Source organism: Pteropus alecto, unplaced genomic scaffold (genome assembly GCF_000325575.1).
Source record: "Pteropus alecto unplaced genomic scaffold, ASM32557v1 scaffold3, whole genome shotgun sequence".
NCBI lineage: Eukaryota > Metazoa > Chordata > Mammalia > Chiroptera > Pteropodidae > Pteropus > Pteropus alecto.
This window is the reverse complement of record NW_006442484.1, coordinates 29,288,167-29,304,820: the sequence shown is the minus strand read 5'-3', so window position 1 is coordinate 29,304,820 and position 16,654 is coordinate 29,288,167. Positions and strand designations below refer to the sequence as shown.

Sequence of the window (16,654 nt, the reverse complement as noted above, 5' to 3'; positions counted from 1 at the left end):
TCACTCTCTCCCCACCTCCCCCAAATAGTAACATAAAGATCTTATGTTAAAAACTAAATAAAATAAAATCTATTTACTTTCTTTTTGAAAACAGAAATATTTAGGTCCTATTCTTAAATCGAAACTATATAAATTATAAAGTCTTAGACCCATAATTAATAAGAAGTATGCTAACAATCACTAATGTTGATGCATCAACACATCAGGTTAAAAATTCCTTTTCTCAAAGTTCTGAATCAGAATTTTATGACATTGTAATTTTTTTCAACTTACGGAGAATGGGCAAAGGAGAGAGAGGACTGATTACAACTGCCTGGAATTTTATTTACACATACATACAGACTTCAGCAAGAATCCCAGAAACTGAGGGCCTTCAAAAAGTAAGAAATGTAGTAAAAGGCCTTCAGCCTTGACAGAACTTAATGTATCCAAGTACCATGATTATTTGTGACACAATTATTTCATGTCTCTCAAATAATTAAAGATTATATGTAAATGTATCATAAATAATAATAACTTAAATATATTAAGTGAATAAGTAAATTAAGTATTTAAACATCTCTAGGAATGGACATTTCGAAACTTAACTTCAATTTGTCCTGATGTCTCATCACAATTGCCTCCAAGAAAAACTATTTTTACCTAGTTTCTTCTCTTTGAAAACATGGGATATTTACTTAAGGTTTATTCCTTTGAAAACATCTTCAAATATTTGTTGATTGATATTAAAGCCAAACACAACATTAAACAATTTGGACAACTTCTGAATTCAGTAAAGCCATTTTAAGAGTGTATTCTATTAAAATACGTTAAGATATTTGAATGAATTCACTGTTTGGGAAGTGTAGACATTTCTAAATAAATATCAACTCAAATTTTCCACTAAATAATGTAGGCTTTTTTTAAACTAATTTTTTGTGAATCCCATCTTTTATATTGCATATAGTTTATATCAGTCATCATTAAGGCTAGCTTAATGTGTCTATATCTCTTTAAGATACAACTACTCAAAAACTGAACTGTAACTGACTAATACCAAAATTTAAAAAAAAAATATGTATTCTACATCAAATGAGTATTAACAGATTTTGACATCTTTTAAATAACAGTTTGGATATCTGATTCATGGTGTGTTTTCCAACATTTGTTCCCAGGCAGTCACACAATTGAGTCATTCAAAATGACTTGCAAAAAAAAGACTTGCAAATATCCCCAGTGAACCTTACATATACTTTATGATTTGTCTAAGATATTTGAGTGTTATTTATGTATTTTTTTTTTACTGATAGCATAAATTGTGGTGTGATGTAAAAATAAAATAGAGAATTATTTACTTCACTAATATTATTTTATAGACTATTTGCAAAATCTCAAAATTCAAGCAATATCATCCACAGTAATTATGGCATTCTGGCACTTTTTAATGCTAAGCAATTTGAATCTTCCATTTTTAAAATGTTGAATTGTTCCAGAATTTAAGGGTTAATTACTCAAGGACTTAATACGTGAAGTGATTCTTAAAAAAAAGATATTGCACTTGTCACAAATATTTTAAATGGTCTCTTGATGAAGACTTTACTTTTTTTAAAGTGATGACTCTGTACTAAAACAATTCTTACCTTAATCATTCCAGATCTGCTTTAAAATTTAATTTATGTTATGATAGTTGAAAGTAAATCTTTTTAAAGTTTGAACTAGTGTTCACATGGCCTCTTGAAAACCTAAGTATCAGATTTACCCATTTTATCATAACATGGTATATAACACAAAGTAATAAGTACAACATTATAATGTAAACTTAGCATCTAAAAGATTTAAATTATTCAGATGAATACACTTATTGTGCTTTTTAAATGCAGTGTTTCTATATACATACAAACACATACAAATACGAACAGAACTACCTATAAAATTATTTAGGCCTTTGGAAGGCACAAATGTAACATTTGTGTTTCAACCATGTGCGAGGGACCAAAAATATCCATTATATGTAGTTATCTGTGGTTTTGTTGAAAGAGACTTTTCAAAAGCACACGAGAGTATACAAAACCAGTTATTTAGCTAACGAATGAACTTTCTGACTACTCGGCCCCAGCATATCAATAAGGTTTTGGTTACTCTATTTTGGGCTTATTTAAAGTAACTCAGAAAGGAGAAAAAAAAAAACAGATTTAGTAATATGATGTTAACATCACTACACAACTAATGTAAAAACCCCTTTATATATGGCAAACTTTATTTGCATTAGCTATGATTTTGCTGTATATAGAGAAAGTAATTACACATCTAAAATAACAACTTCTGTTTACATTAAAGTAGGTTCTGAAGCATACCTGTAAACTCAGAAATTTTCTAAAATCTCAGGGAATATTTTTCTGAGTGCCAAGACTTTGCTTTATAAGGGCTATAGACTAGAATGACAATACTGCCACTATATATTCTAATTTTTATGACATTCACTTAAAATATGTTTAACTATCAAGCATGGCTTACAGTTAAATGCAAGTTAAATTTTTAGCTTAATTTTTCATTCAGTAGTATTATTTCCAAGTGAATATTTCCTCCATGGCTGATAATTGGGTATTCTAAGTATAAATAGCAATATAAATTGCTGGAACCCATAATAAATATTTTTTTAAAGAGGCAAAGAATTATACAGGCAATAGGCTACTTTTATGCTAGAATAGCAAAGCATATAGTTTTTCAGAGGAACGAGTAAGAGCTTTGTATGCAGGCAAGAAAATAATCTATCAAAGAGCTTGTTTGCTCTATATTTGCCAAGATAAAGCAAAGCAAAGCAAAACAAAAAAAACACCTCATGAAGAGAAATCTGTTAGGCTTGTGTGCTCTGCAATGTATTTTTCCAAATGATATCTTTTGCTCTTCCAGAGAAAAAAATAGTTCCTATTTTACATCATATGCGTGCACAGTAAAGTCTTGCTATGGCATAGTTATTCAGAACTGCATGTTTATAGAACTGAAATAATCTGAGTTAACTGAAGTTCTGTGATATTGTGAAATATATAAGATTATAAAACACATGTAAACTTACCCTTCTAATCTTACATCCGGCAGACTTCTGTTAAGGGCAATCAAATCACTGGCCATGAGGTTAAACTGATTAATTTTAAACAGTTCTTTCATTTTCTCCTGGTCATCTTTAGGAATCAGCACAGCCTTTCCCATTTCTCCTGGCCCTTCTTGGTTTCTTGAAATAACAGCTGTAAGACACACACAGGTACACACATACATACAAACGCACAGATAATGAACTGAATAAATAACCTGATGTGTTGGATTTCATTCTCAAGTGCATTATTTATATACTGGATTAATAATACGATCATCAAATCTTTATTGCTTACTTACAAATCACATACTACACTAAAGAAACAACCTACTTTAATTCATTAATTCAATGCTGAATGTTGTCTTTCAAGTCTAGACATACATTATGACCTACTAACCATTAAGACTTAATAATTATGTAATATCACAAGTTAAAATTTTTCTGACATACTTTTATATATTATTAGATAGAGATGAAGCTGAACACTGGGCAGATCAAGTTGTGCAAAATAAAAGAGTATTTTTGAAAATATACCAAGATTTATTTATTTTCACATTCAATTAAATGTTTTGATATTTCACATAACTACTGTCATTATAACTATAAAAGCGAGCAAGGCTGATAATCCTTTATCCCCATCACAATTTGATTCCTTCGTCAAAGGATTTTCAAATAAGTAAAAAGAACTCTCATAGTGGTGACATAATTTCAAAGGTCAAGTTGGATTTGAAGACTATGTCCTTTATAACAGGAACTTCACAGCAACATCTTGGGCTTGACTACTTATTAAGAGAACTCAGGATTCAATATACAGGCTAATGTTCTTACAATTTCCTCCAAATAATCACTACACTAATGTCCCTTCTCGCTATAAAATATCTGTTTCAATGTGTGCGGGGGGAGGGGAGCGCACACATATGTTTGTATGCATGTTAACATATAATAATAAGACAAGGTTCCAGTCACTCCTAATACATCTAATATACTTATCCTTCATAATGATATCAAATTAAGTTAAAGCAAAAGGAATGTGGCCTGGTCTTGAATCTTTCAATGTTTTGCTGTATGACAGCTCCTAACATATCAATCTTACTGAATTTAATTTCCACATATTAAAGCACAAATATTTGAACCTATAACATTTAAAAATATTATCAAAACTTAAAAGAATAAAATTGATGTGAACTTGTAAATTATAACAAGTTATAATTTAAAATATAAATTACAAAATAATATAAGAACATAGTCAAAACTAGGATAAAACAAGATAGGGAGATTTTCCTCTGACTTGACCTTCAAAATTATAAAACATCAAAACTAGTATTGCTAGTACTAATATGCAATTGATCTTCCAGTTAATTATTCTCTGTGAAAAATTGTCCTGACTTTGGTATGGCATGAGTCAAACTACAAAAAAGGACAGGCATCTCTACGGATCTTCAGATATGGGTATCAGGAAGGTGATTAGCTTGGAAATCCTCTCATATATTAAAATGGTAAGAATAAGGAGAATTTAGTAAAAACAGGGAAAATTTAAAATAAAAATACATATTTATTCACATCAAACTATTTAAAAGTTGTCATATTAAAGTTTATGATGAGTCTCATTTACTTAAAGTAAAAATAGAAATGCTGTCAAGGATTTTATGAGAAAGCATATTTTGCTCAATTTAAGAAAAAAAATTCTAATGGTAGTATGTCCCCTTAGGAGCTAATAAGCTTATTGTCTATGAAATCAAGTGAAGTTGTTGGAGTTGGCTCCAGGTGAATTTCTGCTGCTGGTGAAATGTTGGACTTAGGTAAGCATTAAGATAACTTTCATTTCTAGGATTTCCTTTTCAGAAAGTGTTAAAAACAATTTCTAAGTCTTCTAATTCTGAGTAAAGAACATAATCAGGCTACGTGGTACTATCTGTTAACCATGGATATTTAATATATGTGTTTATACCTATAATTATACCTATGTGCCTATTCCTTTATTTCTCCTCTACATAGCTTAAAGAAAAAATAACACCCACACACTCACAAATACCATGTTCATCCGCAGCCAAAGTAAAAAAAAAAAAAAAGTCATTAAATTATCTGTGCTACTTTTCTACTCTTTAGGCAAATGTAATAAAGCACCTACATACTATGATATCTAGATTATTGATTTAAATATAGACAGAAATATCCCAATTTCAAAGCTGGTCTGAATTATAAAAATAGATTAACGTAAAATGCTACAAGTTGTTTTCTTCCTAATTACATGATGAAATCATTAAAAATGATGATTAATTTGACTCAAAAATGACATTTGAGTCACGTGCCACATAATGACATTTAAGTCAACGACAAACTGCACATACGACAGTGGTCCCATAAGATTATAATGAAGCTGAAATCTTCTTATCGCCTAATGATGTCATAGCCATCCAAAGGTCACAGAGCAGCACATTACTCACATGTATATGATGTGGTATAAAACCGATTGTGCTGCCAGTTGTGTAAAAGTATAGTATGTACAATTAGGTACAGTATGTAATACTTGATAGTGATAATGAACAACTATGTTACTGGTTTATGTATTTTACTATATTTTCTATCATTATCTTAGAGTGTACCCTTTCTACTTATTAAAAAAAAGTATCTGTAAAACAATATGTCACATTATGGTGGCAGCAGCCTCATGCCTCTTGTGTTTAACAACTCTCTTGATGGCATTTGTTATGGCAGAGAGTCTAACTACTGCACTTCCCCATTTTCTCTTTTAACTGGGTACACAGCTGTACAACATTCCCCAGTCTTCCCTGCAGTTAGTGTGGTCTTGTAACTGAGGATAGAAATGGTATGTGCCAGTTCCAGCTTGGCCCATAAAAACTTCCACGTGTGACTCTCCATGCTCTTTCTCTTGCTGTAGCAACTTTGGAAGCTATCACGAGAAGGTAATAACAGGAGTCTGAACCACCACTTGAAGGAGAGCCACTGGCTGATCAGGTGCTATAGTCCCCCTTTATCCATAGTTTTGTTTTCCACAGTTTCAGTTACCTGCCTTCAACTGCAATCCAAAAATATTAAATAGAAAATTCCAGGAAACAATTAATAAGTTTTCAGGTGTGCACCATCATGCATGCCTTACTTCATCGCATCACATAGGCATTGCACCATCTCACATCATCACAAGAAGAGTGAGTGCAATGAAATATTTAGTAAGAGGGACTACATTCATACAACTTTTATTACAGTATGTTGTTATTATTGCTCTATTTTATTATGAGTTATTGTTGTCAATAACTTATTTTGCCTAGTTTATAAGTTAAACTTTACCATAGGCATATATGCACAGGATAAAATAGTATATATGGGGTTCTGTACTCTCATCGTTTCAGGCATCCACTGGGGGTCTTGAATCATATCCATAGGAAATAAGGAGAGACTACTGTATACCCACTGAATTATTTACATGAGAAAGAACAACTATTTTTCTAAACCATTGGGATTTCAGGCCTGTTACACTTAATAGTTTTATTTTCGTTTGTGCACTTTGTTCTTTCCCCTTTAATCTATGCAGACTCACCAAGATATTCTGCCTCAGTTTTTACTCATCCTGGTGCCTGGGACTGTTCAATCAGTTTTCAATAAATTGAAAAAAGTAGAAGGAAACCTTGAGATACTCTAGTTTTATCGAAAGACTGATGAGCGGAGTGATTCAAGTAGAGGTTTCCCCATCTCAGAGGGGTGTAAACTTATCCCTTGAAAAGAAATAAAACCTCTACTTCATATTTATTTTTATAATAAACATTAGTCCTCACTAGCATTTAATATTTGGGCTGAGAATAATATATGTATGCATTGTAAGTAAATTTATATACATTAGTACAAACTAAAAATTTCTACTGATAGTGGCATACAATTAAAATGTGTGGAGACTATGGCCTTACAGGGTTCAATTAGATCACGAATCTGATCCTAAGAGGATAAAGAATCCACCATTTAAATAAAGCAAGCATGTGATTAATCTATTTTTAATCTCCAGTGGTAACTTCCAATAAAAATAATACTTTGTATAACTATTAGAAATGACTCTCAATAATAACCTACAATACGGCTACCTAAATATGAGCATCTATTAGCTTTACAATCACGGACCAGTTACTCAGCTTTTATTGTCCATAAAGTAAAATATTTAAATAATTTCACAATGTTGTTTAAATGCAATGTTATATGCGAATGGGGATATGTACTATAGTGGATGTCCATATCATATCTTCCTAGAATATTCTATACAAGACAATGAAACATAGCTTAAAAATTATGACTCAAGAATTATTTTTAAAATATATTCTAAGGAAATATAGATATGCCTAAAGTTTTTACCTGCATAGATGATTAAAGTAATATTATGTGTTTACACATGCAGGCAAAAATAAAAGTACATTCTCCTCTTCTCTCTCTCTTTCTCTCTGTGTATACAAAAACTCAGGGGTCTCCAATCTCCAGACCATAAACCAGTACCAGTCCGTAGTCTGTTTGGAACCAGGCTGCACAGCAGGAGGTGAGCTGCAGGCAAGCCAGGGAAGCTTCATCTGTATTTGCAGCTGCTCCCGGCACTAGCATCACTGCCTCAACTCCACCTCAGATCATTAGGCATTAGATTCTAACAGGAACACCCATCCCTGGTGCCAAACAGTTAGGGACTGCTCTGCTAAATACTAAATAAACTGTGTTATAGCTATACAAAGAAAACTATGCAGTAATTAAAATTACACTATAGAAAAATTATGCCATAAAAATATAGAATGTATTCATGTTATACTTAAGTGAAAAAATGGATTATGAAACATTGCAAAATTAGCTTATTTCTCTAAAAAAATAAAGTTATATGATGTCTTTGCGTGTTACCAATGAAGATTTGAATTAATTCGGTAAATTAGAGTTTTCACATTTAAGCATTATCTGTATTTTCCAAATCAATTCGACATCACCGAATAAAATGTTTTCAGCTACATATTAATCAAAAATCTAGTTTCAATGAATGAAATGAAACCTGGCTTTTACATTGACATTAACTAAGTGAAGTTAGTAGATGTTGGGGGTATGACAAAGAAGTGATTAGTGTCGGGTGGGGCTCCTGAAGGAAGAAAGTCTTCTTAATGTACATAAGATGACAAGCAGGTAGAAGAGTACCCATAAAAAATTATGGTTTGTTTTAGCAGGAAAGTATCTCATGGAAAATTTGCCACAATTTACAGATAACAAAAACATTTAGTAGCTGAGCAAGGACAAGCAACAAACTTCTTTTTTAGGAATAAACAAAATCCTACATTAATATAAAATGTTTTCACTTTCCTTTCACAGCCATCCTTACAAAACATTTCACACATCTATTAAAGCCAATGCTATCCTTATATACAGTTAAGAGCTTATTTGGCACATGCTACTGTCATAAATGCTTCCTGGAAACAAGTGACCCATCTTCTAAAGTGTTCACTAAGGTAATGAAGTTATACTGAAATATGAAATTATTTCCTTCTGCATTAAGAATGACCTTCCTCATTAAAAGTATTTAAATGGGCCTCAACTTGCAATGGCTCTAGTAATAGTCTTAGTATTAGTTTTGAATAGGAAATCTTCCAACCCCTGCCTCTGCCTACACTACCCACCCCCCATTAAAAGAAATTCTTTGGGAACAAAAGCACCAATTTTGGCTTCAAGATGCTTTGGGAAGCCCTTTGTAAGGGGACATCAAAAGTGGAACAGTGCCCATTTTAAAGAGGCCAGTTATATAACTCAAAATTTATTATAAATTGTTCCTAATATACACAATAATAAACTTTCAGAATTTGATATATCATCATCCCACATATGATTCATCAAGTTTGCAAAAATACACACAGAAAAAAGAATACTGCATTCATTGAATGTATATCTAGCTACGGAAGTAGATACATGTTTTTGAAATAATTTCTGAATATAACATTTTATTTATTTTAAAGCTGTGAAAATGTCTAAAATGCTCAAAATTTATTAAATAATATTAGTCACAGAAAATGTGAGGCAGCTATTAGTTGGTTGTTATGAGTCCACGTGGGGAGTAAAAAACAAAAAACAAAAAATAAAAAAACTCTGTCACAAAAGTCAGCAATTAAAAATTATAAAATACTGGATTAAGTGAATCTTCTCAAGTACCCTAAAGTATTCTAAGTCATAAAATTAAATCTACTGTTGGATTGTGAGGCTTTGCTGATGGTAGAGGTGCTGAATGTCTTTTGTTTAGCCTACCAGGCTGCGCTCTGCACCACCTCCAGCTGTGTCCTAGGTTGTTAACTTCCATGTTCACATTAACCAGGCTCTTGCCCTTTGAGCTTTGTTTCAAAAGGTACTGACAGGTATGAGGGGACAGGAACTTAATGATATTGAGGAATTTATTTCCCTGGTTCCCTTTCTGTGAAATTGCTGAGGGTTGGTTCTCTCAGTCACAACTATAATGTCTTGGAGAATGTGCTACACCAGTTAATGAAGAAAGTGACTAGGTTAAATTACAATCTACCCTCTATGCTAGCACCTGCTAGAAGCAGCTTTTTTACAATCACTCAGGGGTGGTCCTGGAAATCAGTGGGTGAAAGAAAATCTACCTATCAGGCAGAACCTCAGAGAGGAACTTTGACTGAATACTGTGTGAAGGGAGAAATAGCTTCAGGTAGGGATCTACACGAATCCATGAGCAGTAGATAGCAGGTTAGGCAGCTGGTAAGAGACTTAAAAGAACAAGAATAGAAAACTAATGAAAAGGAGGTCTGATGGAGGAGTATATGAGTGATCCTCTTGAAATGAACACAACAGATAGATATTAATGTCTCATGTAATCTTCCAGAGATGGCTTCCACTGCAGAAGATCGTCTCAATAAACAGATGGACAAAATTATCCTTCCTGTAGCCATCAGTCTTTTTTCAGTTGTTCAATGGAAGGAAGCAGTACTAATAGGCTAGGATAACTCAGATGAAGACTGCATAGTTTTGACAACATGAACTTCTCATCACGGTTGATATGATTACAGCCTCCCAACTTGCCAATAGCAGAAGACAACACAAAGCCAATCATGTGGCGCCATTTTGAAACAACTAATATAAAGTTGATTCTATTGGACCCCTTTCACCATTCTGGGAAAAAAATGTCTTCTTAACAGATATCTGGAATCTGTCTTCTCTGGCCACAATTCTGTCAGCACCGCTATTTGTAGACTTACAAAATCCTTATTTTCCTTGGATTTTGATATAATCCCACTTCAGATCAGGGAAAATAATTTATGGCAAAAGAAATATGACCATGACTCACCCAAGAAATCCACTAGTCTCATGTCCTCAACATCTATAAGGAGCTGACTTGATAAAATGTAATAATCTGCCAAAAACTGCTGGTGCATCATTTGGGAGACAAAACCTGTGGATTTGGGATGCCTTCTCACAGGATATTATACACCTTAAACAAATATTCAATGTATAATATCGTATCGCTTGTAGATAGAATGCACAGGTCTAACAATCAAAGAAGTGAGAGTGAAATATTTCAGCAAATAACTCATTGAAGCAACATTTGCTTTCCATCCCTATAACCTCGGGCTCTATGGGTAGAAGGGTACCAGTTTCCATGTGAGAAATGCTTCCACTAGAGAACACAATCACGGCTCTGTTAAATTGGAAATTGAGTCTTCCCTCTGGCTATTATGAGCTCCTCAAGCTGTTGAACTTACTGGCAGAGAAAAGAACCACAATAATGGTTGAGGTGATTGATGTTATTTACCAACAGGAAATTAGATTGCTGCCATGCAATGGGGCAAAGATAACTATTTCTGGAATCTAGGGTTTTTTTGTTTTTTTTTTTCTGGAGTGCCTCACTTCTGTAATAGGTTGGATAATTGAACAATGAGGCAAAGCAATAAAGGCAGACCAATCAAAGGCTTATATCACAGGATCTTATCACCAGGTAAAGATTACTATACAGACTAGTTACAGACAGAGCTTAGGATACACATTGAATGGATGGAGCTAAAAGAATATAAAATTATTATCTAAGACCTCATGAGCAGCCACATAAGTCCTGAGACTATAGCAGCTATATTTTATGTTAATTATGAATTCCTTTCCCCACTTTTATCTATATTACCTTATATCTATATCACCTTATACTGAGGTGTGCTAACATTTTAGACTTTGTTTGGAAACATAACTAAAAAGAAATCAATTCATAAGAATATAGTAGTTTATGGGATTTGTGTATCTTTTGTATTAGAGACACATATTTTTCATCTGGACAAGAGTAGAAAGCTGAGGAGTGAAATGCAGGAAAGTTTCAATTTGTTCCTCGAGATCTAAATGCAACTCTTATCTTTCTGAAACTATTCTCCAGAAGGCTAACCTGGGTGAACTACACCCAGATTTTATTATTTGGCTTCAGATTGAATTTGGCCAATGGGAGGAAGCAGTAAGAATTTAGGCAATAGACCAAAATAAATTCATAATATTTCCTCCTTTCATCCTTCCTGTGTAGTAGTCACAAAGTGGCTCTGTCCCCAAAGCAAAGGCCACAGTTACTGTCAGATTGTCCTCTCCATAGAGGTATTTTTTATAAGTTCATATAATTGTGTCCTCCTTTTCCACTTATGGGAAGGGAATAATGATGACTTAACCCCTGATTACCAGCCTCGGTATATAACCATCTCTTGTTGCTTTTGCTAAACTCCGTTGACTCCTTTGTAAATAGTCCTTGTATTATACACTCCTTGCTACTTGTTTGAAGCATGGATTCTGTTTTCTGATGATAAAAGAGTTTAGAAAGGTCTGTGGGAGCTGTAGTAGATTCCCCACTTACATGACAAAGTTTATAATTTAACCACTTTAATTAGCACTTAACCCATTATTTTCTCTGGATTGAATTCTATTTTAAATCTCTAATATACTTTCTGAAAAGTCTTCATTTTTCTTTTTGGTCATGTTCTTCAATTAAAAACAAATGAGCATGCATCTGAAATAAACTGATGTAAATTTGTTGGTGATTAATATAGGTATTACAGCAAATCAAAAATAGAAAATTTTAAGGTAAATTTTTTTTTTTAATTTCTGGTATTTTCTTATTCTACTGCAATGAGTATCTCGTGCATCTCTGAGTGCATACAGCACATTTTGGAAATTATTAGATAAAGTGATAACATGTATTTCTTCTTGTCTCAAGACATTTTGCTGTCAAGAAAGTTTGTTTATTTGTTGTCGTTGTTGGTTGTTTGTTATATAGGTATTATTTCATTTTGGTACTTACCTCTTGGTGCTGGGCATTGAGTTGACCTTCTTACTGATTCTTTGTAATGTCACAACATCAAGAAAATAAGAAAATTACTAGGTAGGATTTCTTAGAGCAAAAATATAGATTAAGTTCAAATCGTAGGTATGCCTTGCTGCATTTCCTGATAATTACATTGTCACATTTCATGGAATAAATGTGTGAGGTTGGGGGAAAACCAAAAACTGGAAACTCGTTTTGAATGGTGAAGAAAAAGAGTAGAATCATGAAAATACAATTTTCCTGTTTTATCTTAAATATTAATCAGAATGTATTTCTTGAAGTAGGGTTAACATATTGCCAATATCTATGATGCTGAAAACATGAAACTAAGGTCAGTAAGGTTTATATTTCAAATGATCAGCTGTAACCTACAGAGGAAACTCACATATTTCAACAGTGAGTTCAGAAAAATGAAATTATATCAATTCTTCAATTTAGTGGCACATAATGGACTCAGATTTTCTATTACCTAGATGGTTATTTGATTTTTAAATCAGATATTTTTCAGAAGCTCCAGCAATAATTTCAGGCTATCAAAATAAACCGATGTAAATTTGCTGCGAGAGCACTACAATGTGAAATGGAACATTTTGATAATTATTTTTTATGGAGAAAATCTCTGGTGGAAGAAAAAAAAGTACAATGTTTTACCCAAACTAAAAGCTAACCTCAGAGATCACACATCTAATCACTACCTGCCTCCTACCGCTCCTCCTTATGTTTGTGTTTGGGGCATTCCAACATTTTAATGGCCATCTGTATAAACCAGCTGCTGATCTTTGTATTTACTCATAGTTATTTAAATCTTATTGCTTAGCATTACTTTATACTGAGTTTTTAGTTTTCCACTGCCTCTGGGCATTTTCTGTATGTTAATAATAATAAAAACAACCAGGATACTAATAATATGTTATAATAAAGGATGACTTTAACAGAATTAAATTGAAAGCGTTGACTAAAAAATTCAAATAAGCCATTAAAATTTCCAAAATCCATCATATACTTTGCCCTCAATAAAGTACCCAAATATTCTAGGAACTCAACCATTCAAAACATACAAGGCATAAGTCAATATTCATTTAATAAGCATTTACTTTCTGTGCCAAAAAATATGATAATTCTAAAATTTAAATGCTGTCACAAAAATTAACACAATGCTCAACTGTCAGTATGGTGTATGTTTAAATGAACAGATTCTTTCTTAAAACTCATCAAATCTATATAAAATATTTTCAAAAATACTCTGGCTTTTATTATCTAAATTTTGTTTTTCATAAAAAAGGGAATTCTGGTTACATTATAAGGTCAAAGCCATACTGCGGGTGCTCGCTCACCTAGACAAGATTAAATTAGTAAACCAATATAAAATAACAGTGTCTAAGCCTGAGGATAAGCAATAACCTCCTCCTCTTTCTTTCTTTATAGTTCCCTCTTAAAATCCTTAACGTCCTACCTGACTATATATAAGAATATTGTACATATGTATGCATATACACATAGATATGTTTAAATTTATGCAGATATTGTATATATATATGTATATATATGTATATATACACACGTACACAGAGATAATTTTGGGGTGGTAATTTTTAAAATGTCCTGATTGATACTACTTTTTCTTTTAGAATATTTGATAATTTCATCTTCACCTTTTCAAAACTACATACGGAAGTGTTAAATTTTCATTACATATGCATTGTTAGTTTAAATCCTATACTGTTAAAAACAAAACCTATGTAGCTAAAATTTATTTCTGGAGATTCTGCACTCAGACTTGATTTTCAAGGTAACTATAAACCTTTTGAGGACTTTTTCTCATGAATTTATTTTAACATGAAGGAAAAAGCAGCTTACTCTGGCATAGTTGCCTTCCAATGTTTAGTAACAGATCTAGTTTTGTATAGGAATAAGTAGTAGCTATCACTTTAGAAAGCAGCTTTAAAATCTCTTTATATTAGGGGTTAATGTCATCCACTAGTAATTCCATTGCAATTTATGGTTAATAGCTCTTTCTTCATACTACTGAGAAGGAGCAACTAATTTAATACGTATCAATACATTGTTTTCTGTTATTTTATATTTATTCGTCTGCATTACCCAACCAAACTGAATTATTGCCTTTCCTATTTTATAGTAAACAGAAGTAAAAAATACTTGGCAATTCGAAATTAGGTTTGTTTAGTTTATTCAAGTGCAGTTATGAGTGTTCTTTTAGAAATGGCCTTTAAAGTTGCTTATTGATCAAAATTTAGTTCATCTTCCATTCCACCACAGCAAAAACATTTCGCTATCCCTTAGATATTGTTTCTTTCCAGCTCTATTTCCTCACTCTGGCCTCTTTTTTCTTATGTAATGTGCCATTTTATGCACTTTCAAATGGGAGACCAATTGAATGAAAAGACTTAATCTGTAAAGGTACATGCAATATATGTTTTAGGCCATTTTGACTTACTTTCATCAAAGCCCATATACTGCATATCTTATAAAATTATAGACTCAGAATATGTCGATTGGATATTTAGGTGTTTTGCCCGAATGCATAAAAGTATTTTAAATAGAAAATTGTTTAGAGCCAGAATATTTCTCTTTACTTTGGCTTTCAGAGTTACAAAACAGAGTTTAGCTTGTAAGTTAGTGTTGCAAATTTATCTCCATAATCTTGACATTAATTTACGATAATTTAAAAAGTTAAAGTATGTGTCTCAGGAAAAACAGGTTGAAGGGAGAATGGCGAAGGTACTGCAGTAAAGTTCCTTTATATAGTTGCTCATTACACCCAAGTAAACAGAATCATAGGTTAGTAGCAACTTGCTACTACCTGCCTATCCACCGACTTACTATGTTCACTCAGTAAGGGATCCCTAGCTTCAGATTTGAAGATGGTACATTATCTCCCTTATAAAAAAGAATCTGGAATCATTATGTGAAAGCTTCTGCTCTTATGAAAAGATGTTCCCATGACTTTAAAGCAAGCTGTAAGTGGAGGTCCATGGCAGAGTTTAAAGTTTAGTTTTCACTGTAATTAACTAGGTAACCTTCATTTTTATTGTTCATCTTTCAGCTACACAGACAAGAAAATAGAAAGTGGGGAAGCTGAAACTAAACTTTTTCAAATTTAACTGTGCAAGGTTCAGTGAGATATATTTCTCCATAGAGTACAACTCAGGCATTCACTGATTAATAATAACCTTTTTTTGGTTCTATTTCTTTTCTTTTCTCTCATCTAATGTGAATTATCATCACTTTCTCTTTTTCCCATCAGATCCCAATGATTTATTGAGATATTTTGTAAATTTTTTTTCTACCTGCAAATTATCTAATTTGTACAGATTTCCTTTTTCAAGTTTGGGGTAGCATTTCATGAAATAGTTTCAAGTTCTAATTTTATATATAGTACATGCTTAGTTATAATTATTAACATATAACTGAATATTTAACTCTTATAAGTGTTGGATATGATTAAACAGTCTCTTCACATTCAATTCAATTCAGTTCAATAGGTGTTTATTGACTTCTATATACCAGACTCTATTTGGAATATTTTACGTCAGTGAAAAGTATAGCAAAAATCTCTACACTAGTATTTCTTACATCTTGTAATATACACTCTACAGTTGTGCTTCACTTATCAACAGTTTTCATTTTATTCTATTATAGCCTTCCTTATAAGTACCACTAGAAATTTTTCAATGGAAATTGTGTTAATGCTTAATAAAAACAATAACAAAAGAGGTAACACTTAAGCTGTGATCATGTGCTAGGCACTGTTCTAAGAATATTACGTATATTAATTCAGTTAATTTGCATAATAATTCTATGAAATGGGTCCTATTTATCATCATCCCAATTTTATGAAAGGAGAAATACAGAAAGTTTAAATAACTTCCAAGCTTGCCCAGTTAAGAAGAGAAGCCCTGATCAAACCCAGGGGGCTTAACCTCAGAGTTTTTTGAGTTATTTACAAATATACATATACTGTACCTATCAAAAATCTCTCCAGAAAGGTTGTCATTACTTTTAATGTGGTTACTTTAATTCTCGCTCAATAGCAATCCAAAACTCAATTAAGGATCTCTGATCTAGCTAAAATTATATGAATATTTAAAATCAGTTTAAAAGTATCAGATAATTCTTGGAGCACAGTATCTCTTTCTTAATCAATTTAACTTAATCTCACGGTCACTGGTTTAAAATGTCCCTCTTTTATACTGAACTGATCACTCTTCATGTTGGTTCAGATAATTTACATCTGTTAAAAATAATTT

The 16,654-nt window shown here is 32.3% G+C and overlaps 1 protein-coding gene across 4 annotated transcripts in view; it reads right to left on the bottom strand.

The window, feature by feature from the left end:
• The window catches only part of GALNT13 (polypeptide N-acetylgalactosaminyltransferase 13), a 431,664-nt gene that overhangs the window by 250,149 nt on the left and 164,861 nt on the right, over positions 1-16,654 (bottom strand). For all 4 annotated transcript variants that reach the window (XM_006921079.1, XM_006921078.1, XM_025039467.1 and 1 more), the window contains one exon: positions 3,053-3,221. In XM_006921079.1, the coding sequence (XP_006921141.1) occupies positions 3,053-3,221 (169 nt within the window). The remainder of the gene's footprint in view (positions 1-3,052; positions 3,222-16,654) is intronic.